The 23,175-nt window shown below is 45.2% G+C and overlaps 2 protein-coding genes and 1 long non-coding RNA gene across 7 annotated transcripts in view; 2 read left to right on the top strand and 1 right to left on the bottom strand.

Annotated features, from left to right (window-relative positions):
• Nucleotides 1-746: 746 nt before the first annotated feature.
• TRAFD1 (TRAF-type zinc finger domain containing 1) lies at nucleotides 747-13,694 on the bottom strand. 3 transcript variants are annotated; one of them, XM_084491537.1, is made up of 12 exons: nucleotides 13,518-13,694; nucleotides 13,002-13,072; nucleotides 8,536-8,671; nucleotides 8,409-8,462; nucleotides 6,996-7,410; nucleotides 5,415-5,678; nucleotides 4,525-4,595; nucleotides 4,112-4,327; nucleotides 3,037-3,169; nucleotides 2,432-2,741; nucleotides 1,973-2,045; nucleotides 747-1,613 (listed from the first exon to the last, which is right to left on the bottom strand). In XM_084491537.1, exons 3-12 carry the CDS (start codon nucleotides 8,566-8,568, stop codon nucleotides 1,569-1,571), a joined length of 1,614 nt encoding a protein of 537 aa, XP_084347663.1. In that variant the 5' UTR covers nucleotides 8,569-8,671; nucleotides 13,002-13,072; nucleotides 13,518-13,694; the 3' UTR covers nucleotides 747-1,568. The 3 variants fall into 3 exon arrangements, with proteins under 3 accessions (XP_084347663.1, XP_084347662.1, XP_084347661.1); XM_084491536.1 differs by lacking the exons at nucleotides 13,002-13,072; nucleotides 13,518-13,694 and adding exons at nucleotides 9,713-9,776; nucleotides 10,036-10,116; XM_084491535.1 differs by lacking the exons at nucleotides 13,002-13,072; nucleotides 13,518-13,694 and adding an exon at nucleotides 10,036-10,130.
• On the top strand, nucleotides 8,591-11,668 carry LOC311420533. Of its 2 annotated transcripts, XR_014684355.1 has the most exons (3): nucleotides 8,591-8,691; nucleotides 9,154-9,590; nucleotides 10,450-11,668. It is a non-coding gene; the product is annotated as an uncharacterized lncRNA (long non-coding RNA). The 2 variants fall into 2 exon arrangements; XR_014684356.1 differs by lacking the exon at nucleotides 8,591-8,691 and having other exon boundaries at nucleotides 9,395-9,577.
• A 131-nt stretch (nucleotides 13,695-13,825) lies between the features above and the next one.
• NAA25 (N-alpha-acetyltransferase 25, NatB auxiliary subunit) overlaps nucleotides 13,826-23,175 on the top strand; it is a 29,201-nt gene continuing 19,851 nt past the window's right edge. The window contains exons 1-7 of one of the 2 annotated variants that reach the window (XM_084491525.1): nucleotides 13,826-13,962; nucleotides 16,704-16,789; nucleotides 17,691-17,829; nucleotides 19,216-19,334; nucleotides 21,580-21,654; nucleotides 22,424-22,531; nucleotides 22,961-23,039. In XM_084491525.1, the coding sequence (XP_084347651.1) occupies nucleotides 13,905-13,962; nucleotides 16,704-16,789; nucleotides 17,691-17,829; nucleotides 19,216-19,334; nucleotides 21,580-21,654; nucleotides 22,424-22,531; nucleotides 22,961-23,039 (664 nt within the window). In that variant the 5' untranslated portion in view covers nucleotides 13,826-13,904. Of the gene's footprint in view, nucleotides 13,963-14,306; nucleotides 14,551-16,703; nucleotides 16,790-17,690; nucleotides 17,830-19,215; nucleotides 19,335-21,579; nucleotides 21,655-22,423; nucleotides 22,532-22,960; nucleotides 23,040-23,175 lie in introns of those variants that run through there. The other variant, XM_084491524.1, reaches the window with a different exon arrangement.

Below are 23,175 nucleotides of genomic sequence, written 5' to 3'. Positions count from 1 at the left end.
CTCTTAATGGAGAAAGTGCACTATTTCTTAGGCATGAGAAATAATGCAACCTAAGCCATGGTGTCAGCTCAGTAGTTTTTCATACTAACAGTACCTGAACCAAGCCATCCTGCTACCTTCTCCTAAAATAGCAGAGCCAGCGTAGGTTCCTTTATCTTGCCAGTTTTCCCCGGAACTGCCATTGCAAGGTTGGTTACCACCTGTTTTTTAATACATTTATTCTGCTTTTCTTGTATAAATAAACACTTACATTTTGGTGGAAGCATCCGTAAGATGTCTTTATTTTAGAACCAGGATCCTCTCAGTCTTGTTCCACGCTGCTGCAGCTGATGTGACACTGCTGGCAGCAGAGCCCCAGTCCTCAGCACACAGCAAGGCCTCTAATGCCAGCCTTGCCCTAGAAGAGTGACTGGCTAACGAGCCCTGCTAATCCCCAGCTGCTGTACCCAGGTAATAGCCTTAGGCTGCAGCCCACAGTCATTATCTAAGCCCTGCCTGCTCCAGCCTGTGCATTACTAATTCCCTTACACTGTGCCAAAGCACAGGGGATGCTAACAGCGCTCATAGAGCACATTGACAAAGACCTGGTGCAGGTAATAATGGAACACAAATTAACAAAGCCTGCTCAGCGTGATTCTGAATAGGTTGTCATTAAGCCTGCAGTGATGAAACTTACTCTCACAGAGCATTTGCACGCCCTTCTGCAGTGCAACAGCGCTTCGTGCAAGAGATTTCACTGCACAACGTTTCAGGGTCTCATTAGATAAATTTTATTACAAGGAGTTTAAAAAGCACTGACTAATACAGCATTAAAAAGCATTTCACTACGCCAGCCTGGGATCAGAGCTCACCCACCACGGAACTTGGGGTTCCCCCAGCCACCTCCTGGGCAGTTCAATAACAAACCAGGACACGCAGCGAGGGCGCAGCCCCCACCACAAGGACCCAGCACCAAGCCTGAGGAGCAGGAGCAGGCTCAGCAACGCCCCCACTGCCCCTGAGAGCAGAGCAAACCAAACTCCACTGTTGGATCCCTGAGCCCAGGCTGCGTTACAGAGACCAGCTCCTGTGCAGCACCCAGTGTGCTCCCGTGCACCAACCCCACGCCTTTTGGGTGAGGGGCTCCCAGCCCCAAGCCCCCCTCATCCCCTACCACGTCCTGGCTGGGAGCTCGCTGTGGTTTTCTCCGTCCAGCGCTGCTGGCTGCAGAGTAAGTAGCACACGAGGGGCAGGGAGCATGCTTACAGAAAGGGCGAAGAAACTCTCCTTCAGAGGGTGTTGCAAAAAGCCCCATGGAAACACGGATGATGGGGGGCTCTAGGCAGGAGCCCGTTAGCAAATACGCAGCTTGGGATGTTGCTTAGTGTAGGTCACAGAAGTAAAAACCTGTAGTATACTCTCACAAATTAAAAATACATACAAAATGATCACTGCCCATAAAAATTTAAATTCATATAAAGTCTTCAATGACATGGCAATACAGCAATTACTTGCGCTCAGATAAATAAGTACTATAGTGCATAGTAAGAGTGCGTAGAGTGCTAGGCATGGTTTTCATACATGGTAGGTCACTTGTCCTCCAGGTAACCAAATTCAGGGCTCTGGGGTTTTGCCTAAAGAAGAGGTGAAAAAAATGCTATTTTCAAGGAGTACTGGATAAAAAGCAACGGAATAAAACCTCACTAAAGCAGAAAGGACTGCGAGTAGCTCATCAGCCTGACATGATCGCTGCAGCACGAGGCAGGTGGACGGCTCCCCTCAGCACCAACATGAGGGATAACCACCAGCAAACATCCTCTCTTCCTAACCAGTCCCACTCAACAGGATGAGCCCAGCAAATCAACAGCACATTAAGCAATTGCACACTTTGCTCATTAACACATTTGTACGCTGAAAAACTGAAGAGCTGGCTGCTGAGGTACTCTGAAACAGAAGCATGGAGAGCACAGAGCAGAGCACCACTCGCCCTTACCTTGACGTTCCTGCTCCTCAAGCCGCCTGGCACATCCGACAGCCCCAGATTCCTCCCTCCTTCATTTCTGAAGCTGCAGAGGAAGAACAGGGACACTTTCAGACAAAGCAGGCAAGCTTTTGCTCTCACTGCCAAATAAGCACAGTCTCTCCCCACCAGGGAGTCCAGAAGCTCTAGGGAAAAGCCCTTCATTCTCCTGAATCTTAACAGTTATTTCTGTAGCAGATGACCCAAGCCCTCTATTGCGTTGCCTTTAGGAACCTCAGCGATACACATGCACTGCAGGAAAAAACTAACAAAATGTAAGAAAAACCACAGGTGATTCAGGCTACTTCTAAAGCAAGCAGGATTAAGCAGCAAAGGAAGTAGGCATTGAGCCATGAAGGCATCACAAAAAAATTTGTATTTATGGCAGCTGCTTGAAGCAGTTTTCAGGACCTCAGCAAGCAAAGGCGTTACCTGCGCCGGGTTGGAGAAGTACCCGAGAAGCCAGACGTGAAGGCTTCCGCATGGAAGCTGGGGCTCGGTCTCACGCGTGGCGCTGTCCCGCCAGGTTCGCCTGCACCTCTGCTCTTCTGCCTCCCCTCGTTCCCGGCCACCTTCCTCGGCTTCCCCCTCGTGCTCAGAGCCTCGCCGGCTCTCACCGTTCCCGACGAGCTCAGTGGTGCGTTCCTGGCGTTTGCCGCGTTGCTCAGCGACCTTGGCCCTCGCGCAGGGTAACTGAGCCTCTGCTGCCTGAAGCCTTCCATGCACCGAGGAGAAACATCTCCTGAAAGGACACCAAGGGAGCAATTCAGGAACAGTAAATGCAAAATGTGTTCACATCACAGAACTAGACCTAACTTCCAGTCCAGCAGCACAGGGCTCTGTAACTGAGAGCTGTAAGGATACCAAGTGTCAGAGATTTAATCCTTCCGCATAAAACTAGAGCAATGGGAGGTGACTGAAGACTTCAACACTTTGGAGACAGAAAAAGATAACATCTACTCAGCTTGGAACACAAACAGTGCTCCTGGAAGCGTAAAGGAAAGCACTGTGCATAAAAATCTGTGTGTTGCCCACACCTTGATGCCTGATTCGCCTCCGAACCAGCTCTGGTGATTCTCTTCTCTCCCTGTTGTCTTGAGGAGACGCTGACTGCTGCGATGGGAAGCTGCCAGCTGGGCTGGCTGTGGCTGGGCGCAAGTCACACTGATCCTAGGGCAAACCACAGGGATTTAAATGACAGCTCCTTCAAATTTATTCTTGTAAAAACATCACAAAGGATCACCCTCCAAAAGCACTAAGGTTTTTAGGAAGAGGCGTACACTGGCTTGTTGTGTGAGAGAACGTGTGGGTATCACAGAGCTTAGGAGAAGTTGCTCACTACCACAGGACCTAAGGAAAAATGGGCCTGGCAGCATCAGGCAGCCCCTGCTGAACAGAACCACCCTGCAATGCGAGGCCTCGCTGCCAACCACCCGGTGACCATACGGTCTGTTACGGGGTGTTCTGAATAAGCACTAAAGCACCAAGCGGCCTACTTGGCACCTGTCCATCGTTCTTAAAAAGCAGCAGCAGTTCCAGCAGTACCAAGAGCTGGTGTGCTTTCTGTAGTAGAAGAGGCAGCGACGTATGGAAGAAGCAGAATACCCTAAAAAGCAACCTGCAGCATCCATCACTTCATAAAGGCACCGCTTCTCTCTCAGGCCCAGCTTCAGATACATTCATGCTTTTACCTGTACTCTCTCTTTACCTTTTACCCTCCAAGGCATTTCTCTACTTCCCACATTTGCAGTCTGTGTTGTTTCCTTCCTCTCTTACCTACCCAGGGTATAGGCTTGCACACCTCTCCCCCTTTAGTTTCGATTCACACATCCTGGTTTCAGCCTAACTTTCACACACAGCTCAAACATTTAGGCCCTGAAATTGCACAGTATTTTTTTCAGTTTCCATATGAGCTTTCAAAGTGATTGTTCTTTTTTCAGTAAGAGCCCCAGCATACCACAACAGTTCAGACAGAACCAAGAGGCTTCAGGCAGACCCGATACAGGGGACAGTTACACTGATTCCTGAAACGTCCCGCCCCCAAAGGCACAGCACTTGGAATACTTCTTGAACAACTACATGCAGCAGAACGGATCGAGGTCTGTCTGTTACCTGATGATGGAAGAGGATCTCCTCTTCTAGTTGGATGCCACAGAACTCACAGGGAATGATAATGTTTGCTTCTGCCTGGACAGCTTGGTGCTGGGGTGAATAAACAGACCTACAGCTTCTGGAACCAAGGTCTTGCAGCCCATCGTATTTCCGTGGGTTTGGAGAGGAGCTTCTTTTACTGAACGAGGCAAAGGCACTTGCTGGGTTACAACCTGTCTGTTAGGCAATTAAAACAGAAAAGTTAGCTACCACATTTAGCATATGCGGGTTTTAAAAAACATGCTATGCAAAGACACAATCGCTAAGCTTCTGACAGTATCACCGAGTGAACACTGCGCCCTTGTTCAGTCACGGTGACATTAAAAAGGCTCAACTGCAAGCCCCTGGATACAGCACAAAGAGAAGTACTACACCTGATGAAGAATCAGATCTTCAGCAGGGTAGAGCTCCTCACAAAACTCACACGGCAACATGATCTCATCACCTGCAAAGTAAGGACAGTTATATCCTCTACCACAAAAAAAAAGTCAGCTGCAATCGGACCAACTCAGCTTCAGAATTCCTAAGCGACAGATCTGTTGTGCCACAGGACAGCAGCCAGAGCAACTGCTGAGGAAGTTACTTTAGTCCCACTTGCTGAATTTCACGAGCAAGTTTCACATCACCCAGAGTCAGAACAATCTTTTGGGGTCAGAAATGTATTAAATGGTTTGACACACGAGCATATTACCACCTCAGGTAAACCCTTTTGCACTGTTTTTCCTTTCAAAATAAAGTGGCACTTTAGGGCTCACCCGGGTCTCCCTTCCCTGTCAGCTACAATTGCTATAAATCTCTCACCACTTTGTTTCTAAAAATCCCCCGAGAACAACATCAAGTTGGGTACACAAGCGCTTCATTTGGAACTGAAGGCACTGCTGCATCCCTGGAATAGCATCACCACCTTTCCCTTTGCTGTTCCAAACTGTTCTGATTTAAAAAGAATTTTTTTATGAACATATCAAGATCAAAGATCCATTATAGCTTTTATTTCTTCTTCCCTTGCTGTCTTTAGCTTCTTTCTAAGAGTTATTACTATTTTTGAGGAAGAAAAAATTTAAAGAAAAAAAGTCTAGAATATGGTCTTCATGGAGTATCTAATCTCCTATGCATTAGATATCTAAAAATGATTTAGAGGGAGTCTCAAAGGCTCATTTTGATGTTTTAAAGACATCAGTAGACAATCTTTAGCACTCTGAACCCAAGAACTCTCTTTCTCTCCTCCCTCAAACTTTAAGAGAAAACAAACAGCATTTATACTTACTTTTTACGTGGTTTGAAGTGCTAAGAGACAATAAAGAGTCACAAGAAAAGATATTTGAGTTGTCTGTTTCATCAGGGCAGGCAGATGGCACAGACTCTTTGGTGTAGTAGTGTTCCCAGAAGTCACTGTCAATTTCTGCTGCAGCATCGTTGTGAGGATTCTCACTTTGCAAGCTAAGGGCCAGCATGTAGTCTAAATTGGCGTTCCGCTCTCCATAGAGTGAGTTAGTGTTTTTATTTCTCTCCCACTGCTCCAGTTCATGCTCTTCAAAATATAAATATCATAAATTTTAGAGAACGTTAAGCCTGCAACAAGCAGCTCACTTAAATACGTCACACTAGTTCAACCAAGAGTGCTTCACACATGGATGCTCAAGGAGTTCAGTGCTTCAAAACCTAGAAGGACACTCCTCATATTGACTGGGAGGAGGGAAGAAAGCAGTCATCCTATTTCTGTTTGTAACAAGCAGATAAAGGGGGAAAAAAAGCTGTTTGTCTTACACCAAAAGCTCAGGTAAGGCCTGAGCCTAAGTGTGATGGGAGCTAAACAAAATCACAGAGGAAAGCTCTGTAACCTACCCTCAGTTGTAACACTGCAGTCCGGGCCTTCAAGATACAGGTGGGGAAACTAACTGCTTGGAGTACTACACCTGACAGCAGGGGGGATTATACTTGCACAAAATAAAAATCCCCAAAACGTTTCCTGGTAGTAAAGTTATGCTGAAACCAGCGCTGTTCAGAACAGCACCCAAGACAGAGCTGATGGTGTCCAAAGAAAGGCTCAGCTCCCCCCTACGCTGCCGTATTTCCAGCATCGCTGGCATTTCACTTGTCCTGATTACACCAGAATTTTACCCAAAGCTTACAACGTGCATACAAATCCTAACTGTGAGCACAGCTTGGGATTCAACACAAGTTGACAAGTTACAGCTCTCCACACCTTTAGCTCCATGAACTAAGCCCAGAAGTTATTTCTACAAGCCAGGCAGTCTCCTACAGCAGACTGTAATTTAGTGTTCTGCAGTGTTAAACCCTCCGAGCGGCCCACACCACAAAGCAGAGCACACTTTTAGCTGAGAGCTCATGGAAAGGGCATGTCTGAAACGTGACAGGCCCCTCGGCACGTGGAGCTAGGAGATTAGAGGCTTAGGAGCGAGCAGAGGCATTTCTACCAGTCTCAGCTACGTCCAGGCAGGCTGTTATTGCAGAGACGCTGCGCACTAGGTGTGTGAACCCGCACACAGATCTTACCTCCCCTTCTACTTAACTGAAGAAGAGGCAGCTGCTAAATAAAAATTGACAGAATTTGCAGTGAGCAAACAAATCCAATTTCACTTTTAAGCTACACACTCTCTGAGACGATAGAAGAGGCAGCAGATTGGGCTTTCGCACCGGGTATCTCAGCACTCCTCTGACTAGGAGGCTGATATATTTGCAGTTCTGTTCCACAGCAAAATAGTAGCAGTCACATTGCCTCCACAGCTTTCATTACTAAGTATTCTCTCATAAATCAGTTACAAAGCCATTTACTTGGGTCAGCTGTCAAATTAAGAGCAAATGATTACTCCCATCTACACCTTACCTTGACTTTGACTTCTTTGTACTGCTGAAACATTTCTTCTCCTAATGTCCTTAATTGCTTTGTCTCCTACACAGCTGCTATAAATCTGCCTTTCTAGCACCCTGGGCATTCTCCACAAGGGCCCGGGGTAGTTATCTGATCTCAGCTGGTTTCTAATGTCTCGAAGGGCGTGCAAGTGCGCATCTGCATCCTCGTCCTCAAAGCGAGGCACTGTTCTGCTTACTCTGGCTTGTTTCACCTCTTTCCCACAGACTCGAGGGTGCTCTTTCAGGTCTTTTACCATTATGTTAAGACCACACCCACTACATATCTCAGTCCTAGCTCCACAGTAACTTTCATGATCCTGAAGCTTATTGAAAGGAAGCTGGATGTCACAATGCTGGCAGACCGCAGGACGCAAGGGGCACGCTGATGCCTAAAAAAAGAAAGAGAGATTATTCTTCACGCATGGAAAACTGAGGCAGAGCTGGGGGAGGTTCTCAGTTTGCTGGAGAGCTGAGCTGCCTATTGTTTCTTTAGCCAGATACAAAGCTACACCGAAGAGCAGCCTGAAATAAGATACTACGTGAGAAATAAAAGAACAGCACATTGTATAACCTGTGTGCTCATAAAGATGCCAGCTGAAGAACTCCAAATATTCAGAATATTGTCTAAGTTTGTAATGCTTGAACAGCAAATTCACCCAGTGCTTTTTGAAGCTAGAGTTAGATGTGGTATTTATAACCAGCACCAGCCACGTTTCATTGAGTACAGCTGTGTTAGTTTGTGTTATTGTTATATTGGGGAGCAGATTTACAGCACATTTACTGCACACGAACTTGCAGGATGAACTACTTCCAGTCCTCTGGACTGGACATATCTTCAAATAAAGTAATTTTATTCCTCACCAATAAGCAGACCTGCAGGGTACTTCCAAAATTCTCTTTAAATGAGCCCAAAGGAAGGTAAAATACCAAAATATATAGCAAGATTGACTATGGCAGCAGAGAACTGGATTCAATAACTCGAAAATACCACTGTGTCCTGTTTTAGTTCATTTTGCAAGTTTTTTTTAAAAGTCTGTTTGGACACAACAATGTAGTAAAACACACAATGACAGCAACAGAGACAGAAATGCATAATGTTAATGGAATGAAAAAAATGAGTTAGTTGCAGCCTGTACTTCTGAAGTATTACACCTCATTTTTCATCTTAATCACCAACAAGAACAAATACACCGCTTTGATGTGAAGGCTTGAGCCATTTCCCACCACATTCTTCCAAAGTGTGTGAATTTAGAAAGCATGGTTAAATAAAAGTGCTGCATAAATCACGGGTTGGAATCCAGGTCTTTGCTGACAGAAAGACTCAGGAATCAGTGCTTGGAAATACCAGAGTATCTTCCAAGTGTACGTAATTATAAAGTGCACCAACCTCATGATCCTCCAAGAGGCTTTTTTCTACCTTCATGCCACACTTGCAGGTAACCTGCAATAAACAGATCTCATCACATTAACTGCCACAGGAATCAGCAACTTTAGGGGAGAACTGTGCTCATCACCTGCACGTGTTCCGACTCGATGTGGTTCTTCATTTCAGACTTGGGGATTGACTCATTGCAGTAGCGACACACTTCGAGGTTTCTGCTACAGTGGATTTCATGAATGGTGAAATTGGGAACAGGAATATCCTTTTTGCTACAAGAAGAATCACAGAGGTTAGGTTTCAGAAAACATACAACAATTTTAAGCTTTTTTTTCAAAAAGCTTTCATACGTTTGTTTCTTTATAGGATTTCGTAGTTTATAGAACCAAGCAACTAAAAAATAATGAGCCCACCAGGCTTCTAGGTTCCTGTGTAGTCAGGATATGAATGTATTTAACATACAAAGGTCACAAATTAAGCATGAAGATTCATGGTGGATTAGTTTCTTTATGTGAAAGATAAATTTTACAGCATACAGAAGTTATCACCAGGTTTGAGTTAAATTGGAGAAAATAAAAGTTTCTTCCTGAAAAGAAAGGCACAGCTTCTTATAGCTCGGCAATAAGTCTGACACTGGAAAAATGCAGTAACTGATTCCGTTGTGCTGGATCTTTACCTGTACAGCCTACTGCTTTGTACCTTCCCCTGCCACAAGGACAAAACGCTACATCTGATCGCTTTTCTCCCCTGCCAGGCCCCCAGAAGCAAACAGCCTGACAAACAACAAAGTCCAGCAGCGGCGCCTACGCTGCACGTAACTTCTGGCAACCAAACCAGATGGACACTGCAAAAAACTGTTTAGATTCCAATGTCCTCTTCAGAAAAAAAGAAAACACGTGATGTTTAGTTGCTGGTATTTAAGATGCAACTTCTGAAATGACACCGTTATCAATAAATGTTTACCAACGCTGGAGCTTCTGAGGGGTGATAACTTATCAAAGGAAAACAACTGACACTTCACATGCACCTACTGATTTTTTTTATATATATATATTTTTTTTTACATCTTTGCTTTTGAGCCACACAACTGCGAGGAAACCTTCACGCCGTGTACTTCCCACCCTCCTCGCTGCCAGCCAAGCCTCCCTTTTTATCCCAACGCCTCCGTTTCAGCCCAGGTGCGTCAGGAGGGTGAGTAACGGTTGTGCAAACCGCTCTGCGCCTGCACAGAGGAACCACCCCGGCCCCTCTCCCAGCCTGACCGCCGCCTCCCGGCTCCCCGCCGCCCGGTTTCGTTCGGTTTCGTTTCTTACCAGTTGCCGCACAGCCGGGTTTCCCCCTCCGGCACCGCAGCCGTGGCCATTTTGGGGGCGAGAGCTGAAGGAGAGGTCGGGTCAGCGGCACCCAGCGGCCCCCACACGACCGCCGCCCGCTCCCCTCAGGCCCCGGTCAGGCCCCGGTGCCCCCCACAGCCCCCGTAGCCCTCCACAGCCGCCAACCCCGAGCCCGCCCGGTTCTGGGGGCTCCGTGCCCGCTCCCCAAAACGCCTCAGCGGCCCCCGAGGGCTCCTCGCCCTCAGCAGGGGGCGAGACCCCGGCCCTCCCCCCCTCAGGGCCCGGCGCCCCCCGCCCCTCACCCGGCTCCTCCGTCAGCCGCCGCCGGGCCCGGTCTCGCGCTTCCGACCGGCCCCGCCGCGCCCGCCTCCCGCCTCCCCATTGGTCAGTGGCAAGCCCCCGCCGCCAGCTGATTGGTCTAAGCGGGTGCCGGTCACCGCTCGAACGGCCCTGGGTGCCGATTGGCTGGCGCAGACGTCACCAGGCTGAGGGCTCCGCCTCCCCCCCGTGGGGATTTGAAGTTTGGCCCCGCCCCCTGCCTGAGGCGATTGAGGGGGGGGTGGCATCGCATCACGGCCCGAAGGCCTCGCGCCTCGAGCAATCCGGCTCTGTGTATAAATACATAAATAAATATAAACATTTAAACGTATATATAAACATTTAAACACATGTATAAACAAAATACATGTTTACACACGTGCCCCTTCCAAAACCAGCTCGCTCCTGTACCTAAGCCAGCCCCACCACGGCTCCCCAGCCGCCTCAGCAGTGCGGCACAGGTCACTGCTTCCAGAGGTTTTTGCCTTCCTGAACCAAACCCTTGCTCCTCTCACGTCTCAGATCTGCTGCCAAGCTGTTCCTGCAGCCTGGTCTGGCGCCTCTTTAGACCAAATGCCTCATTCTTGAGTAAAAGTGCATAAAAACAGACCCGTTCCCTGTCCCCGATGGGCCAAAGGGCTGTAAAGCGGCCGGCGGTACCTCACCTAAACGCAGCACCGCGGCATATTCTGAATTCCAGGATCAAATGCTGAACAAAAGAAATCAAACTCCTTGACAGGTCTTCACGTTAAACTTCAAGAAGATTGCAGGTAACCAAGCATGACCGTGTAACAGGCTACAGAGCAGAATACAGCACAGCACTTAAAAGGGTGAAGTGACAATTTTGAAAAAGGCTACGCTATAAAATTCATAACCTTCATTACTTTGAAGCCCCAATTTTTCACTTTGATGCCTTTTTAGGTGCCAGTAAACCGTAATAATGTATTTTCTCAGTTTTTGATTCTATTCCCTCCTGTACTGGGCTTGGGAGAGAATCTATACCTCAGGAGAGAAGCTAACTGCATTTAAGATGCATCAAGAGAGTGTTTTCAAAGCACATCCTGAAGCAAACCAATGCCTCTGTCTCAAGGCACAAGGAAGAGATGAGCAGACCATGCGAACACCTCACACGTCTGGGCGTTGAAGTTCCGCATTTTGTTAGAAGGCATCTAGAAGGGTTTTTTTCCACATGAAGTTCTCGAGGAAAATCCCTCTCCCACACAGCACACAAGGTGCGATGTCTGCAGGGTACGCACGTCGCTGAACTTTGCGGGCACAAGGTTTTGGGAGGCCAGTAAAGGATCTTGTGGATGGGTGCCTGGGGGAAAGCACCATGGGAGCCACCCCGCCAGCACAAGTTAATCCCCTGCAAGACTTGTCTTCAATAGGGAAGTGAAACAACCTCTGGTCAAACCCAGCTTTAACTTAAAAATGCTTGCTAGCAAGTGCTGCTAATTGTGTAATCATCTAGAAGGAATCCAACTTCTCGAAACAACTGCAACCACTGACAAACTTCCTTGCTCCTGCTTGCAGCCCTCATCTGAAGAGGCACTATCTTGAGAACAAAAGGTCACTGAGGCGTTATAAGCCCTTGAAATAAAGGAACTGGCTTGTGAAGATTTCTGTGTATTGTTTTTCCTTCCCCAAGTAAAACATCTGTTTTCTGAAAAATGCATTGAACTAAGCAACTCCACATCAGGGACTCCACCAAAATTCCCCAGACTGGATGAATTTCTCACAGTGTCATTCCTATGGCTTGACTGTGAATATTTTACTTCCAATTACCAGTCTATTCACTAAATGGTGAATTTCTCCATTAATTCCATTAAAATTTACCATGAAAGAATGTTGGTAACACTCAGAGAATCCTAATCTCCCACATCATGTTCCCCTTGGTGAGAAAAGTTGTGCCCCTCTGTGAAACTGTTTCTGATTTCAAAAAAATTACCTCCCATATTTACAAAGGAAAAAGTCTTAACACCTTTACTATGGTCTCGAGATGTGCCAATGTTCTTAAAACCTTAAAATTTGAAGAAAAACAAAAAGCATCAGTTTTGGCACCGTCTCGCAGGTAAACCACGTCTGTGCCAGGCTCTTCCGAGAACCTGGCAGGGGCAATCAGGAGAGCGCAACCCCTCAGGCTCTTTGTTCGGGGACATGGGACGTGCTGGCAGGGTGCGGCACGCAGCTGCGGATGGCACAGATTTCAGCACTGACAAGCAGATGCAAGTTAATCACGTTAATAACCCAGCCAGGATCAGGCATTGCTCCCTGAGTAATGCCTCACTTTGCCTTTTCTAAAACCTAAAGCAAACACAAGCCTGAGCTCAGAAAAGAATGGAGCTGAGTTTCTGTGAGTAACAGCAGGAAGAAAGGGAGTTGGTGATCTGTGCTGGAAAAGGTCTCTGCAAAAGCGAGTTTTGCAATCTACAGGCACAGTTTCTACAAAAGAACGAAAAAGAAGCAAATAGTCACTATATAATTTTTCAGAGAAATGATAATTATATCAAGTAAAAATTACAAAATGAGTTTCCCAAGAAACTAAGGATTGAACATTAAATTGAACAGAACAACAACTCCTGACAGTAGTTCCACTTGTATACACTGTCACTGCGTCCATCAAGAAATGGGTGCTCACACAGAGCTAACCATAATTTTTTTCATTTTTTTTGCATCCACAAATACTACCTAACGAGCACAGAGAGTTTATCTAATTCAGTATTTGTTCTCAGCTGTCAGTCAAACTTGTAATAGGTAAGGGAAAAAAAGATTACCTAGAGGATGACATCCATCTTTACACTCCTTTCTCCCTAAGTGAAAGAACACGTGCTTTGTCTTTACCACATTCAAGATGCAGGCAGATAGAAGATGAGTAATGACTAATACAGTCAATCAGATGGAAATACCACGGAGAGTTTAAGTTATAAAGCCAAATTATAACTCAACTTACACAATGTTTTACAGGTTTCTGAGGTCCAGTCAGTATCTATCACTCCTCTTCAAGCTGTAGTTAGACACATCCTGCAATACAGCATTAATTTATTCCCATAGGTTCCTACTAAAGGCAAAGTATGCCTGCTATCTTATGAATTGCTGACTTCTTGCCAAGATGCGTGCTACGGTCTGTGCACAGCGTGGCCGAGCGCAGCTCACAAAGGCCACACGTGCTGCTTGTTCTCAGCTTATCCAGCAGCATTTGGCCTGGCAGGGAGCAGCGTGAAGCCGTGAGGTGTGCAGGGAGCGCAAGGCAAGCACTGCTGAGTGCAGCTGGACCAGTCAGGGCACATGAACTAAATAAAATCAACTAAATAAAATGCACTAAATAAAATGCATTAAATAAAACAAACTAAATAAAATGAACTAAATAAAGTGAACTAAATAAAGCGAACTAAACAAACTCTAAGCCTGACCCCCCGCTCTTATAGAGGCTCTCAGTTCGGCGCAGTTGAGCTGAATTTTCACACACCTTACCAGGCGGGCTCGTCATCCCCACCTCCACACCCGGGAGCCCCCAAAACCACACTAGGCGGCAATTTCGCGGCCGAAAAACCCCCAAAGCGGGGCCAAACCCATAGCCAGCAGGGCACGGGCGGCTACAGGGGGGCACACCAGGGCGCTCCGACGGAGCCACCTACACGGACCTAGGGCTGCTGACTGGAAAGAAGTGAACAAAATAGAAGGGGGTAGAAAGGAAGAGAAGCACAAGACACCCCCAGAAGCTCGGGGCACCCCCAGAAGCTCGGGACCCCCCTCCCCGTGTGGCGGCGCTGCGTGAGGGGAGCCCTCAGGGCCCGGCCCGGCCCCTTCCCCCCGCCCCCGGCGCGGCTGCGCAGTGCGGTTCTGCGCTCTCATCATGGCGGCGCGGGGCCATGTGCAGGACCCCAACGACCGGCGCCTGCGGCCCATCTACGGTACGGGCCCCGCGGGGCTTGGGGGGGGGTTGGGGTTTCCGCTTTTTGGGATTTCGTCGCTTTTTGGGTATCTCTGATTTTTAGGGGAGCGCTGCCCCTTCGGTCGTTTCGCCGCGTGCTGTAGGGGAGCAGGAGGAGAACGCGGCCCGAGCGCCGTGTTGGTGTTTCGGGCTGTTTTAGCAGCTGGGAATTAGTTAATTATTAGTAATTATTAAAGCGCAGCCGGGCAGGCTCGTTAGGGTGGTGTGTTGGGGTGTAGCGGCTGTTTGTGTTGCTACAGAAATTGGTTTAAATGTAAGGGTGAGGTGGCTGCAAGGAGATGGTATTGTTGGGCACCCCCTGTGCTGAGCTGTCCCTGGATGTTCCCGGGGTTGCCGCCTGCTCCTGGGCTTGCTCAAGAAATTGTGGGCAAGTTTCTGTCTATGCAAATGCAGGGGAAGAAAAGAAAAACAATTCCCCAGGCTACGGTGGCGTTCCTTCAAAAATACAGAGAAAAAAACTCTCCCTGTGAACGCGCGGAGAGCAGCCCTGAATTTGGGGTGAGCGCGCCTTGGGAACGGCCCTTTGCAGCCCAGCACTGCCCTCAGGGTCAGGACCCTTCAGTTTATAGATTTGCATCTCTCTTGGGTCCCACTGAAATCAAGGAAGGCTGTGTGATTGCACTTGTATTGTTATTTTAAAGTTTGCTGCATAATTGTGATTGCGGTTGTGCAGTGTATTTAACAATTTTTTTTCTCCATTTATGATTGTATTTGTGCAGTTTCCTTAACTTCTTCCACTAATTTTCTTCTACATGCTGTGATTACACAAATAATTGCACGTGAATAAATAGGGCAATGTCTGAAATGTTCTTAAAACAAAAATGTGGTAAATGTAACAGATTAAAGCAGATGATGTTGAGATGTATTTTGCTGTACTGACTTCACAGAGCGTGGCTTTTACTGAGAGAGCTTTAGAAGTGCTGTCTCCCAGGTTTGGAAAGCGTTACCTGATTTCACAAAAGTCATAAAATGGAGATATACAGCATGAGGTTAAAAGTCTGTTTCTTTACTTGAAAAAGCGCTTTTAAGTTTGCGCCTTGTGCCTTGATTGCTTGGGGTTCCTTGACAGATCTGTTTATCTTTCATCTTAATTTGTCTGCCTTCACCTGGAGGTTCATGGATTGCGTTTGCAACCATCGAACGTATCCACCTACAGACCCGCAGCCAACGTGGACTTAAATATTTTCCTTCCCTTTGAATTTCTTTGGAAGTTGCCAGCTCCTTTGGCTTCCAACAAACTTAATTGTTGTTAGCAAAACACCATCTTTTTATTCTGCTGCAGTTTAGAGACGTTTGTGGTTTATTTGACTTACTTCAGAAGACCTAAAGCAGAGATCTTATCAGTGCAGCTCGTTGTTAGACAACTCCAAGACTGGTGGGTAATCTGTAAGTGAGCCATGCAACACAGATCCTTAAATCAGGACATCTCTGCCTGTGTATGGAGGGATCACCAGGATGCTCTGTTGCAGAGTTCTTAAAACCTCTTCACTGATAAGTCTGTGCTTAAGTTTTAACGTTAAAAGGTGATGTACAGGCTGCAGTAAGGTGAAATGGCCAACGAACCTGTGTGAAGGCAGAATATTAGGGTTTCAAGCCATCTGTATATTTTATACAGCCACGTTTCGTTTTGGTTAGTGTGGGCAGGCTGCCTCATTTGAGGTTTTGTCTGTACGGTCTCAGGAGTCCAATTAGCCCTACTCCAAACTTGTACCACTTGGCTATGGAAGCAAATGTGAAAGCTGCTGGAGATGTAAATCTCACTGGTGCAGATGCACGTTTTGCAGTAAAGATCACCTCATTTTACTAAAGATCACCTCTTAGAGCTCTTTTCATGAGAGCCACAGTCTCAAAGAAAAAAGGTGTGTAATGTAATTTCAATGGTCCAGCATTATCTCTGCTCATAACCTGGCAGGGGAGAGGCCAGAACGGCATGAGCAGACCTGTCCCTGTTGGCATGTCAGGTGCAGCCTAGCTTTTCTGAAGGTTCAGGTTAGTAGGTTTGAATTTTGGAAGGAGGGGAAGCACGGAGGGCCCGTGCTCTCATCTAAAATTGCTGGTTTGTCATTGTCTGAAACATGGTAACATGCTGTAGATGGAGCTGAAATTCATAATACAAAGCTGAGAGAAGTGGTCTTGAGGCAGAGCTCTTCTACAGCTGAAGTGCTACGGGTAGTGGGATGTCCTCACTCCGCTTTTTTGGCTTTGAAACTTCTCTGGTTAAAGCTTGGTGATGCTCTGTTAGGGGACGGGCTCGTTCTGCTTGAAATACAGACCGTGTGGACAAGTAGGTCTTCTCGCAGCACTTTGATGGATTGGGAGTTTATGATTCCTAACCTGCTGTGTGTTAAAAGTCATTCAGAGTCTCCCAAAGGCACACCAAATTAATTTCTACTTTTACTGGAGCAAAGAGCGTAGTGAAGGGCTATTGCAGCAGGACTCGCTCTATTGTATAGCTCTTTTGTTGGTGTAATGAGCTACGGGGAGTAATTACAAAAGCTTGTTTGTGTGAATGACTAGAGATGAATACTCGGGCTACAAAGTGACATGTTTCCTGAATGTTTGGCTTAGTAGTAATTGTGCAAGGAAAATGGGCTTTGCACTATCAGCCTAACAGCACGGAACTCTGCGATGAAGGTAGAGGTAGGCTTCCCGAATGGTCTGGCGGCCTGTTGTAATTCTGTGTATGTTCTTCTTACGCAGATTATCTTGATAATGGCAATAATAAAATGGCAATCCAGCAAGCAGATAAACTGCTCAAAAAACACAAGGATCTTCACTGCGCAAAGGTAAGCGGGGTGGTTGGTCGCTGAGCTCGTTTGCTGAGTGTGGTTTGAGACCTGGAGCATTTCACTGGGCTTTTCCAGCAGTGCCTGCGAGCTTCTAGAGATCACAGCGGGTTCTGAACCCTCCGAACACAGAATTCTCACAATTTTGTGTTTGAAAAATCATATAGATCCTCCTAGGGAGGTGCCTGTGACTGGTGTATGTGGCTACACCTGTGCTGATTGTCTAGAGCCCTGCCAGAGCCACTGCAAGCAACCAGTGCAGATGAGCTGTGCCTTAAAATGCCTCCTTTAGACATTAGGTTGAGGTACTTTGTAGTAGTTCGGAGCAAAGCCTTCACTTGGAAGGAGTGTTCCTTACTGAAACTGAACCAGGAGGTTTCTGAGGCATCCGCTCTTCTGCTGCCCTCCTTGTGCCCCTGTGGAAGGGAAAGGAGTTTTGTTCCTCACTTTCCTGAACATTTGAGTGTCTTTCTGCTGTTCTCTTTTCCCTATGGATTTTCCTCTGCAGTTCATGCCACTTCTACATTTTGAAAACTTCCCAAGCTGAAGTGAGTGTCATTGACCTGAATCTCATTTCTGTCACTTCTCTCTGGCCAGTTATTAAAAGAAAAAAAATGAAAATTGGTCAGTTTTCAGCCTGCAGGTAGGAAAATCTGAGCTGCAGCTGATGCCTTAGTGGCCTGCATGCGTGTTAAGAAATGCAAAGCCACACTGTTTGATGCAGCTTGCATTTGGAAATTTTCATCTGCCGCCATATGGATTGGAAGCTCCATAAAAACTTGAGTTCTGTAGAAATAATTAAGTGCTTGGGCAAAAACCCTCTCCTCACGAGGAATGAGAGGACTTTCACTGGTAGCTGCCAACTGTGTTCCTAACAGCTGTCTCTGTGTTGTATCAATAGGTTCTAAAGGCAATTGGCTTGCAGAGAACTGGCAAGCAGGATGAAGCGTATGCTCTGGCACAAGAAGTAGCAGCACTTGAGCCCACAGATGACAATTCCTTGCAAGCACTAACTATTCTTTACCGGGAGATGCATAGACGTAAGCTTTTTCCTTTGCCTCTCTTAGAAATCATAGTTATTTACATTCTTCTAAAGTATGTGGGACCCTTTTTTTTTTTTTTTTTTTTTTTTTGAGAAATGTACAGAGTCCAGAGTTCAAGTATGGGTGTATTTTTAAGAAGCTGTAGTTGAGGGGTTCAGGCCCTGAGAAGCTGTGTAACAGGAGGGAAATCCTGGCCTCTCATTTGACTGTTGCTTTTTGAATGTGGATCCTCACAGCAGGATGTTATCTTAAAATACTAAATTGTGAATGACTGAGTGAAACTGCATGCCCTCTTCTGAAAGAAGCCAGAGCTCACATGGTGCTTATCTGCATCTCTAAACAGTTGTTGTTTCTGGCAGCTTCTTGTGGGTCTTGGTGATGGTAGCAATGTTTACTGTTGAATCACTGGAGCAAATAACAATGGGGTGAAACAACTGTTGTAGAAATAGATGTGTTGTATCAATCTGCAACCATTTTTTGATGCATAGCAACTGCTTATGCCCCTCTAATCTCTTTCTTTCTGTGATGTACACACATACATATATGTAGTTAAAGTGTTACTTCCTAAACACTACGAAACTTCTGTGTGTTGTGACTACAAAATAAACAAACCCTAGAGAATGTCAAAAGCCTTCCTGGGATTGTAAGCAGCTCGCTTAAACGTTAAGCTCAGGTCTTTAACTTCGAGGTTTATAACTCAGAAAGGAAAAAGTGGTTGTTAACTACTAACATGACCAGAAGTGGAAGAAAACTGAAATTAGATATCATTGTTGTACATATGTAAAATATGTGAAAACTGAAATACAAACTATATTTTGGTGTTTAATACTACACTGAGATGTGATTGGTTTTCATCCTTCTGTTTTTTTCTTAAAGTTTTAACATATCATGGTATCATAAGTATTGTGTCATGATAGGCCTATTGTTAAGAAGTATGGTGTGAAGTGTTTCACTTGTTAAGGGTACTAAAGCAGGCAATTGAGAAAGAACAGGATATGACTAACACGGACAAACCTGCGAGAAGAGTAAATAATTGGATATTAGGCTCTGAAAATGCTTTGTGTTTTGATACATAATTTATGTGGAGGCATCATTCCGCCAGGACTAGAAGTCTTGATTTAGTTTTAATGGTCCAAAGTAGATAAACTTACATAAGGTAAGACTTAGAAGTATTTCTGATCAGTTGTTGCTGTTAATTTATTTTTTTTTTGAGCACTTCCCCTGTTTGTAGTGCGTGGGGTCTTCCGGGGGAGAATACAATTTCTGTGGTCGATGAGCATAATTAGATTACCCTTCAGAGTATCACTGATGCTAATTTTAGGTAGCCATGCTTTAAATTTAATCCTGAATGTGTCTCAACTCAAGCCTGTGGTTTTGGTTTAGCGGAGCTGGTAACTAAGCTTTACGAGGCAGCTGTGAAGAAGGTCCCCAACAGCGAAGAGTATCACTCTCATCTCTTCATGGCCTATGCCAGGGTTGGAGAATACAAGAAGATGCAACAGGTACGATCAACAACTTGTGTTCTGGTTGTTCTGAGGTGTCACTTGAACTCTTTATCATACTGGTAAGGCCTTTTCAAGTCACATGTAATCGTCCAGAAAGCTAAGGCTGAGCTAGTGCAGGAGTTAGTCTGCTGGTTCGTACGGAAGGGCTGAGAAAGCCGTTATCTCAGGGGAAAGGTTCTGTGAAGGCAAATGCTTCCTTTTCCTCTCAAGAGGTGTGATGATTGTGCCTTCTGCATGCATATCTGAACTGATAGGATATGCTGGTGATTTGGGGATGGGAGATCTATGACAATTTGGGTTGCACAGTATGGTAGTTACCTATGAGGCAGTGTATTATGAAGGAGTTAGGGAGTAGGTACGAGATGATATAGCGGGATAGCCTGATCCATGTTTTCAAACTTGATTTCTTCTTTAATTTTCTGCCCTGTTTACAGAAAGCTATCTTGCCCATGCTTTTGCCTCCGGAATCTAACATAAAAGTAGACTTGTATAGGTCATAATTCAGTGAAGAGAAACTTAAACGTGCTTTCTTTAAGTACACTGCCTCAGCTGGCAGAACATTGTCGTACTGGTTAGCTTTGTTTTCAGCCCTTCCAAATTAGGTGCCTGGAGAATGCCTATAAATGGAAGATTCTTTTCAGAGCATGTGCACTCACTCTTCTGTATAAAAAAGCACAGAGCCAAGTAAATGACTCCTAAACTCCCTGTTGCTCCCACTGTGTTAAGGTGACTTGAAATTTTGTACAAGAGTGGCTTAAATGCCTAGAAGGACATACTGAGCTGTAGTGTTGTTCTCCTTTCTAAGAGTGCTGCTTGAGATCAAACTATAGACAGGGACAAAGTTATTGATATATGTGGAATTTGCCAAGGTTCTTCCTGCTTGATATATATTGTGTAGCTGAATATCCAAAAAGTCAAGGTTAATTTAAGCCATATTCTAGCTCCTCTTCAAGTGGAGCTATGTTATATCTGATAGTCCACTTATTCGCAACCAGAAGTTTTCAGAGATGCTGTGATAAATGCCTGTATGAAGTTTGTTTTGGTCTCAATTCTTTGCTTGTTTCATTTTGTTACTATGTGTAGGCTTTAAATACTCCTTTACTGATCAACCTGAGTTATGGTATCTCAAATAAGAACTTTATATATATTGGTCATAGCAAACCTAATACTAATAATGTGTTTTGTGTGTGTTTGGGGAGTGTTTCCAAAAATCTGAGCAAATTATACCATGATTTTTTTCTGATTAAAAACTAATTCTAGGTATTCCTGTCCATATATTGTTCTAAAGGCTTTATCAGCTTCAAGTGGAACATCACTCTACTTTCTTTATATTTTAAGGTTCAGAATCTCCTAGGAACCTGAGCTCACAGATATATCAGCATTAGGCTGTATAAAACTGAATAGCACCAGAGGCTTGCTTTAGCTGTAGTAAGGGATGTAGCAGAGGGATGCTAACTGATTGGAGAGTGAAAATAACCTTTGGTTGCCTGTGTCCTGGGGTATTTCAGCTGAAAATAATGGGAAGTGCAAACTGAGAATACAGTCATAAAATGAGCAGAGAAGTCCTATGGAAGGAGTAGTATTCTATTATGTATGGTTCCTTATAATTAATTTTGCTAGGGAAAAGTGTTGTCTGTCATTCTACACAGACACTGGAAATCTGTGAGAGAAACACTAGAATAACTGTTTCTGTGCTAGGCTAGAAAATCTTGAATACTTCAGTTCTGCTCTGATGTAGCCAGGCTTTCAGCTTGACCTTTGTGTAAGCGCTGCTCTGCGTGTACAGGTGCCCTCATCTCTCCGGTATCTCAGTGTGTCTGAAATGAGTGAAGGGCAGTTGCTTACCCGAGGAAGGCCTTTTAGCACTAACCGAGCATGCTAGTGAAAATCCACACTGGAAACACCTCCCTTGCTCTTAAAGAATAAGTCTTCGGCTTCCTGCTGCAGTTACCATTTCTAATTAAAGCTTCATCTGTTCAGGCAGTCAGACATGCACATGCTCACTGCTGTTCCTTGTCAGACTAGCACAAAGTATTTGATCTTTGAAATGGTTTCACCTTCTTTCTTCTTCTTTAGAAGTAAGCTAGGTATCGGAAGGGCTTATGGATTACTAAAAATCCTCTGCTCTAGCTGCTAATTCTGAGTTATTTCTTGCCATCATTGTTGTTTAACTTGTGTTGTCTGCCATGAGTTCATAAACAGATGTGGTTTAGGATTAATTATTCCGTCTTCTATTTTTCAGGCTGGAATGGCACTTTATAAGATTGTACCCAAAAATCCTTACTATTTTTGGTCCGTGATGAGCTTGATCATGCAGGTGTGTACAGTGTTGCAAATGAGTTTGACTTTCACTGCAGGTATAGTGCAAACCTAGAAATGTTTTGAGTGAAAACAGATATTTGAAGTAAAATGTCTGTTTGAACCACTTCTGTATGATGCTGGGAGGATGGAACCCTCCCGAAACCACATTACTGAAATGGTTGGAAACAAATGCAGTGGTTTTCAGTGCAGCTTAACTGGTCTGCTTTACCACACTTATACAATTTGATTTCTTCTCTTATCTGGACTAGTACCTTACTGTCTCTCAAGTTAGAAAGGTAACGAATAGCATCTGTACCCCGTTAGACAGAAGTGTTCTGTCAGTAGGCTGTAGAGGTTCTAGGAGTTCTGGACTTAGCAGGTCTTTCAGACTGCAGAAAGCATGCAGTAACAGCAGCTCAGCTGTGCTGCTTTTAGGTTGTTCAGCTGCTACTGAATCTGCTGACCAAGTGTTGGCCAAGCAAGAAAAAATAAGCAGAGAGGCGTTAGTTACATTCTCTAAAATACCATAGCATGGAGAATACAAGCATGTTCTTGCTACATGTTATTTGCTGGGGGTTTTGCATGTCTAGGGTCTCTATACAACGTAATCAAGAGTGTTTCCAGGATGCTTATTTAAGGCAGAGAGAGCAGGGTTGCTCTCTTCATGTTGTAGATGGTAGTTCTGAACGTGTGGGTTGGGGATATGGGGTTAAAGCATCTGATTGACTTTTTTTCCTCTTCTAGTGCGGCAGTTGAACTGTTCCAGTAATTCTTCCCCCCTTTAGTCTATTTCAGCACAGGATGAAAACCTCTCCAAGACAATGTTTTTGCCACTAGCTGAAAGAATGGTGGAAAAAATGGTGAAAGAAGATAAGATCGAAGCTGAGGCTGAAGTAAGACGTGCAGATATTTTCAGCTTGACTTGAATGTTATTGAGACAAGGAATGCAGCGTTAAAGGAAGCTGATTATTTTAACGATTTTCTGAGATAATAATCAGTGTTCTGGAAGTAATGTGAATGTAGTAGGACAGAAGGAAAACAGAGCAGAGATCTGGGAGAGATGCGTGAGAGTGTGGCCAAGGAATTTATTTGGCATTTGATTTGACAGATGAAGTACTTGTTTTTGCTCCCTGGGAGGCCCCAAGAGAAACTTTAGGACTGAGAATGGAAAAAAGACCTAAATTCCTCAGTGCTCCACCCTCTGGGATGCTAAAGATAGCTTTGCAGTCCTTGCTATCTCCTAATGACAGTAACAAGAGTCACTTTATTTCTTGGCATACCTGTATTTGTTTCACTAGCAAATTTCATTGCTTTCTTTTAAGGTCGAACTTTACTACATGATTCTGGAACGTTTGGAGAAATATCAGGAAGCCTTAGATGTTGTGAGAGGAAAACTAGGAGGTAACATTTTCTGTCAATTAATAATCACAGTTGTGTGGTGGAACAGCAGTTCTCTTTTGCTTTGGGTTTGTCCACTGGCTACAAAAAAAGCTGTAAGCAAGCCTGACTCTTAGCATCAGTTTCAAACGTTGAAGCA

This window comes from Aythya ferina (genome assembly GCF_964211825.1).
Source record: "Aythya ferina genome assembly, chromosome: 17".
NCBI classification, from domain to species: domain Eukaryota; kingdom Metazoa; phylum Chordata; class Aves; order Anseriformes; family Anatidae; genus Aythya; species Aythya ferina.
This window is presented reverse-complemented; position numbering and strand designations above follow the sequence as displayed.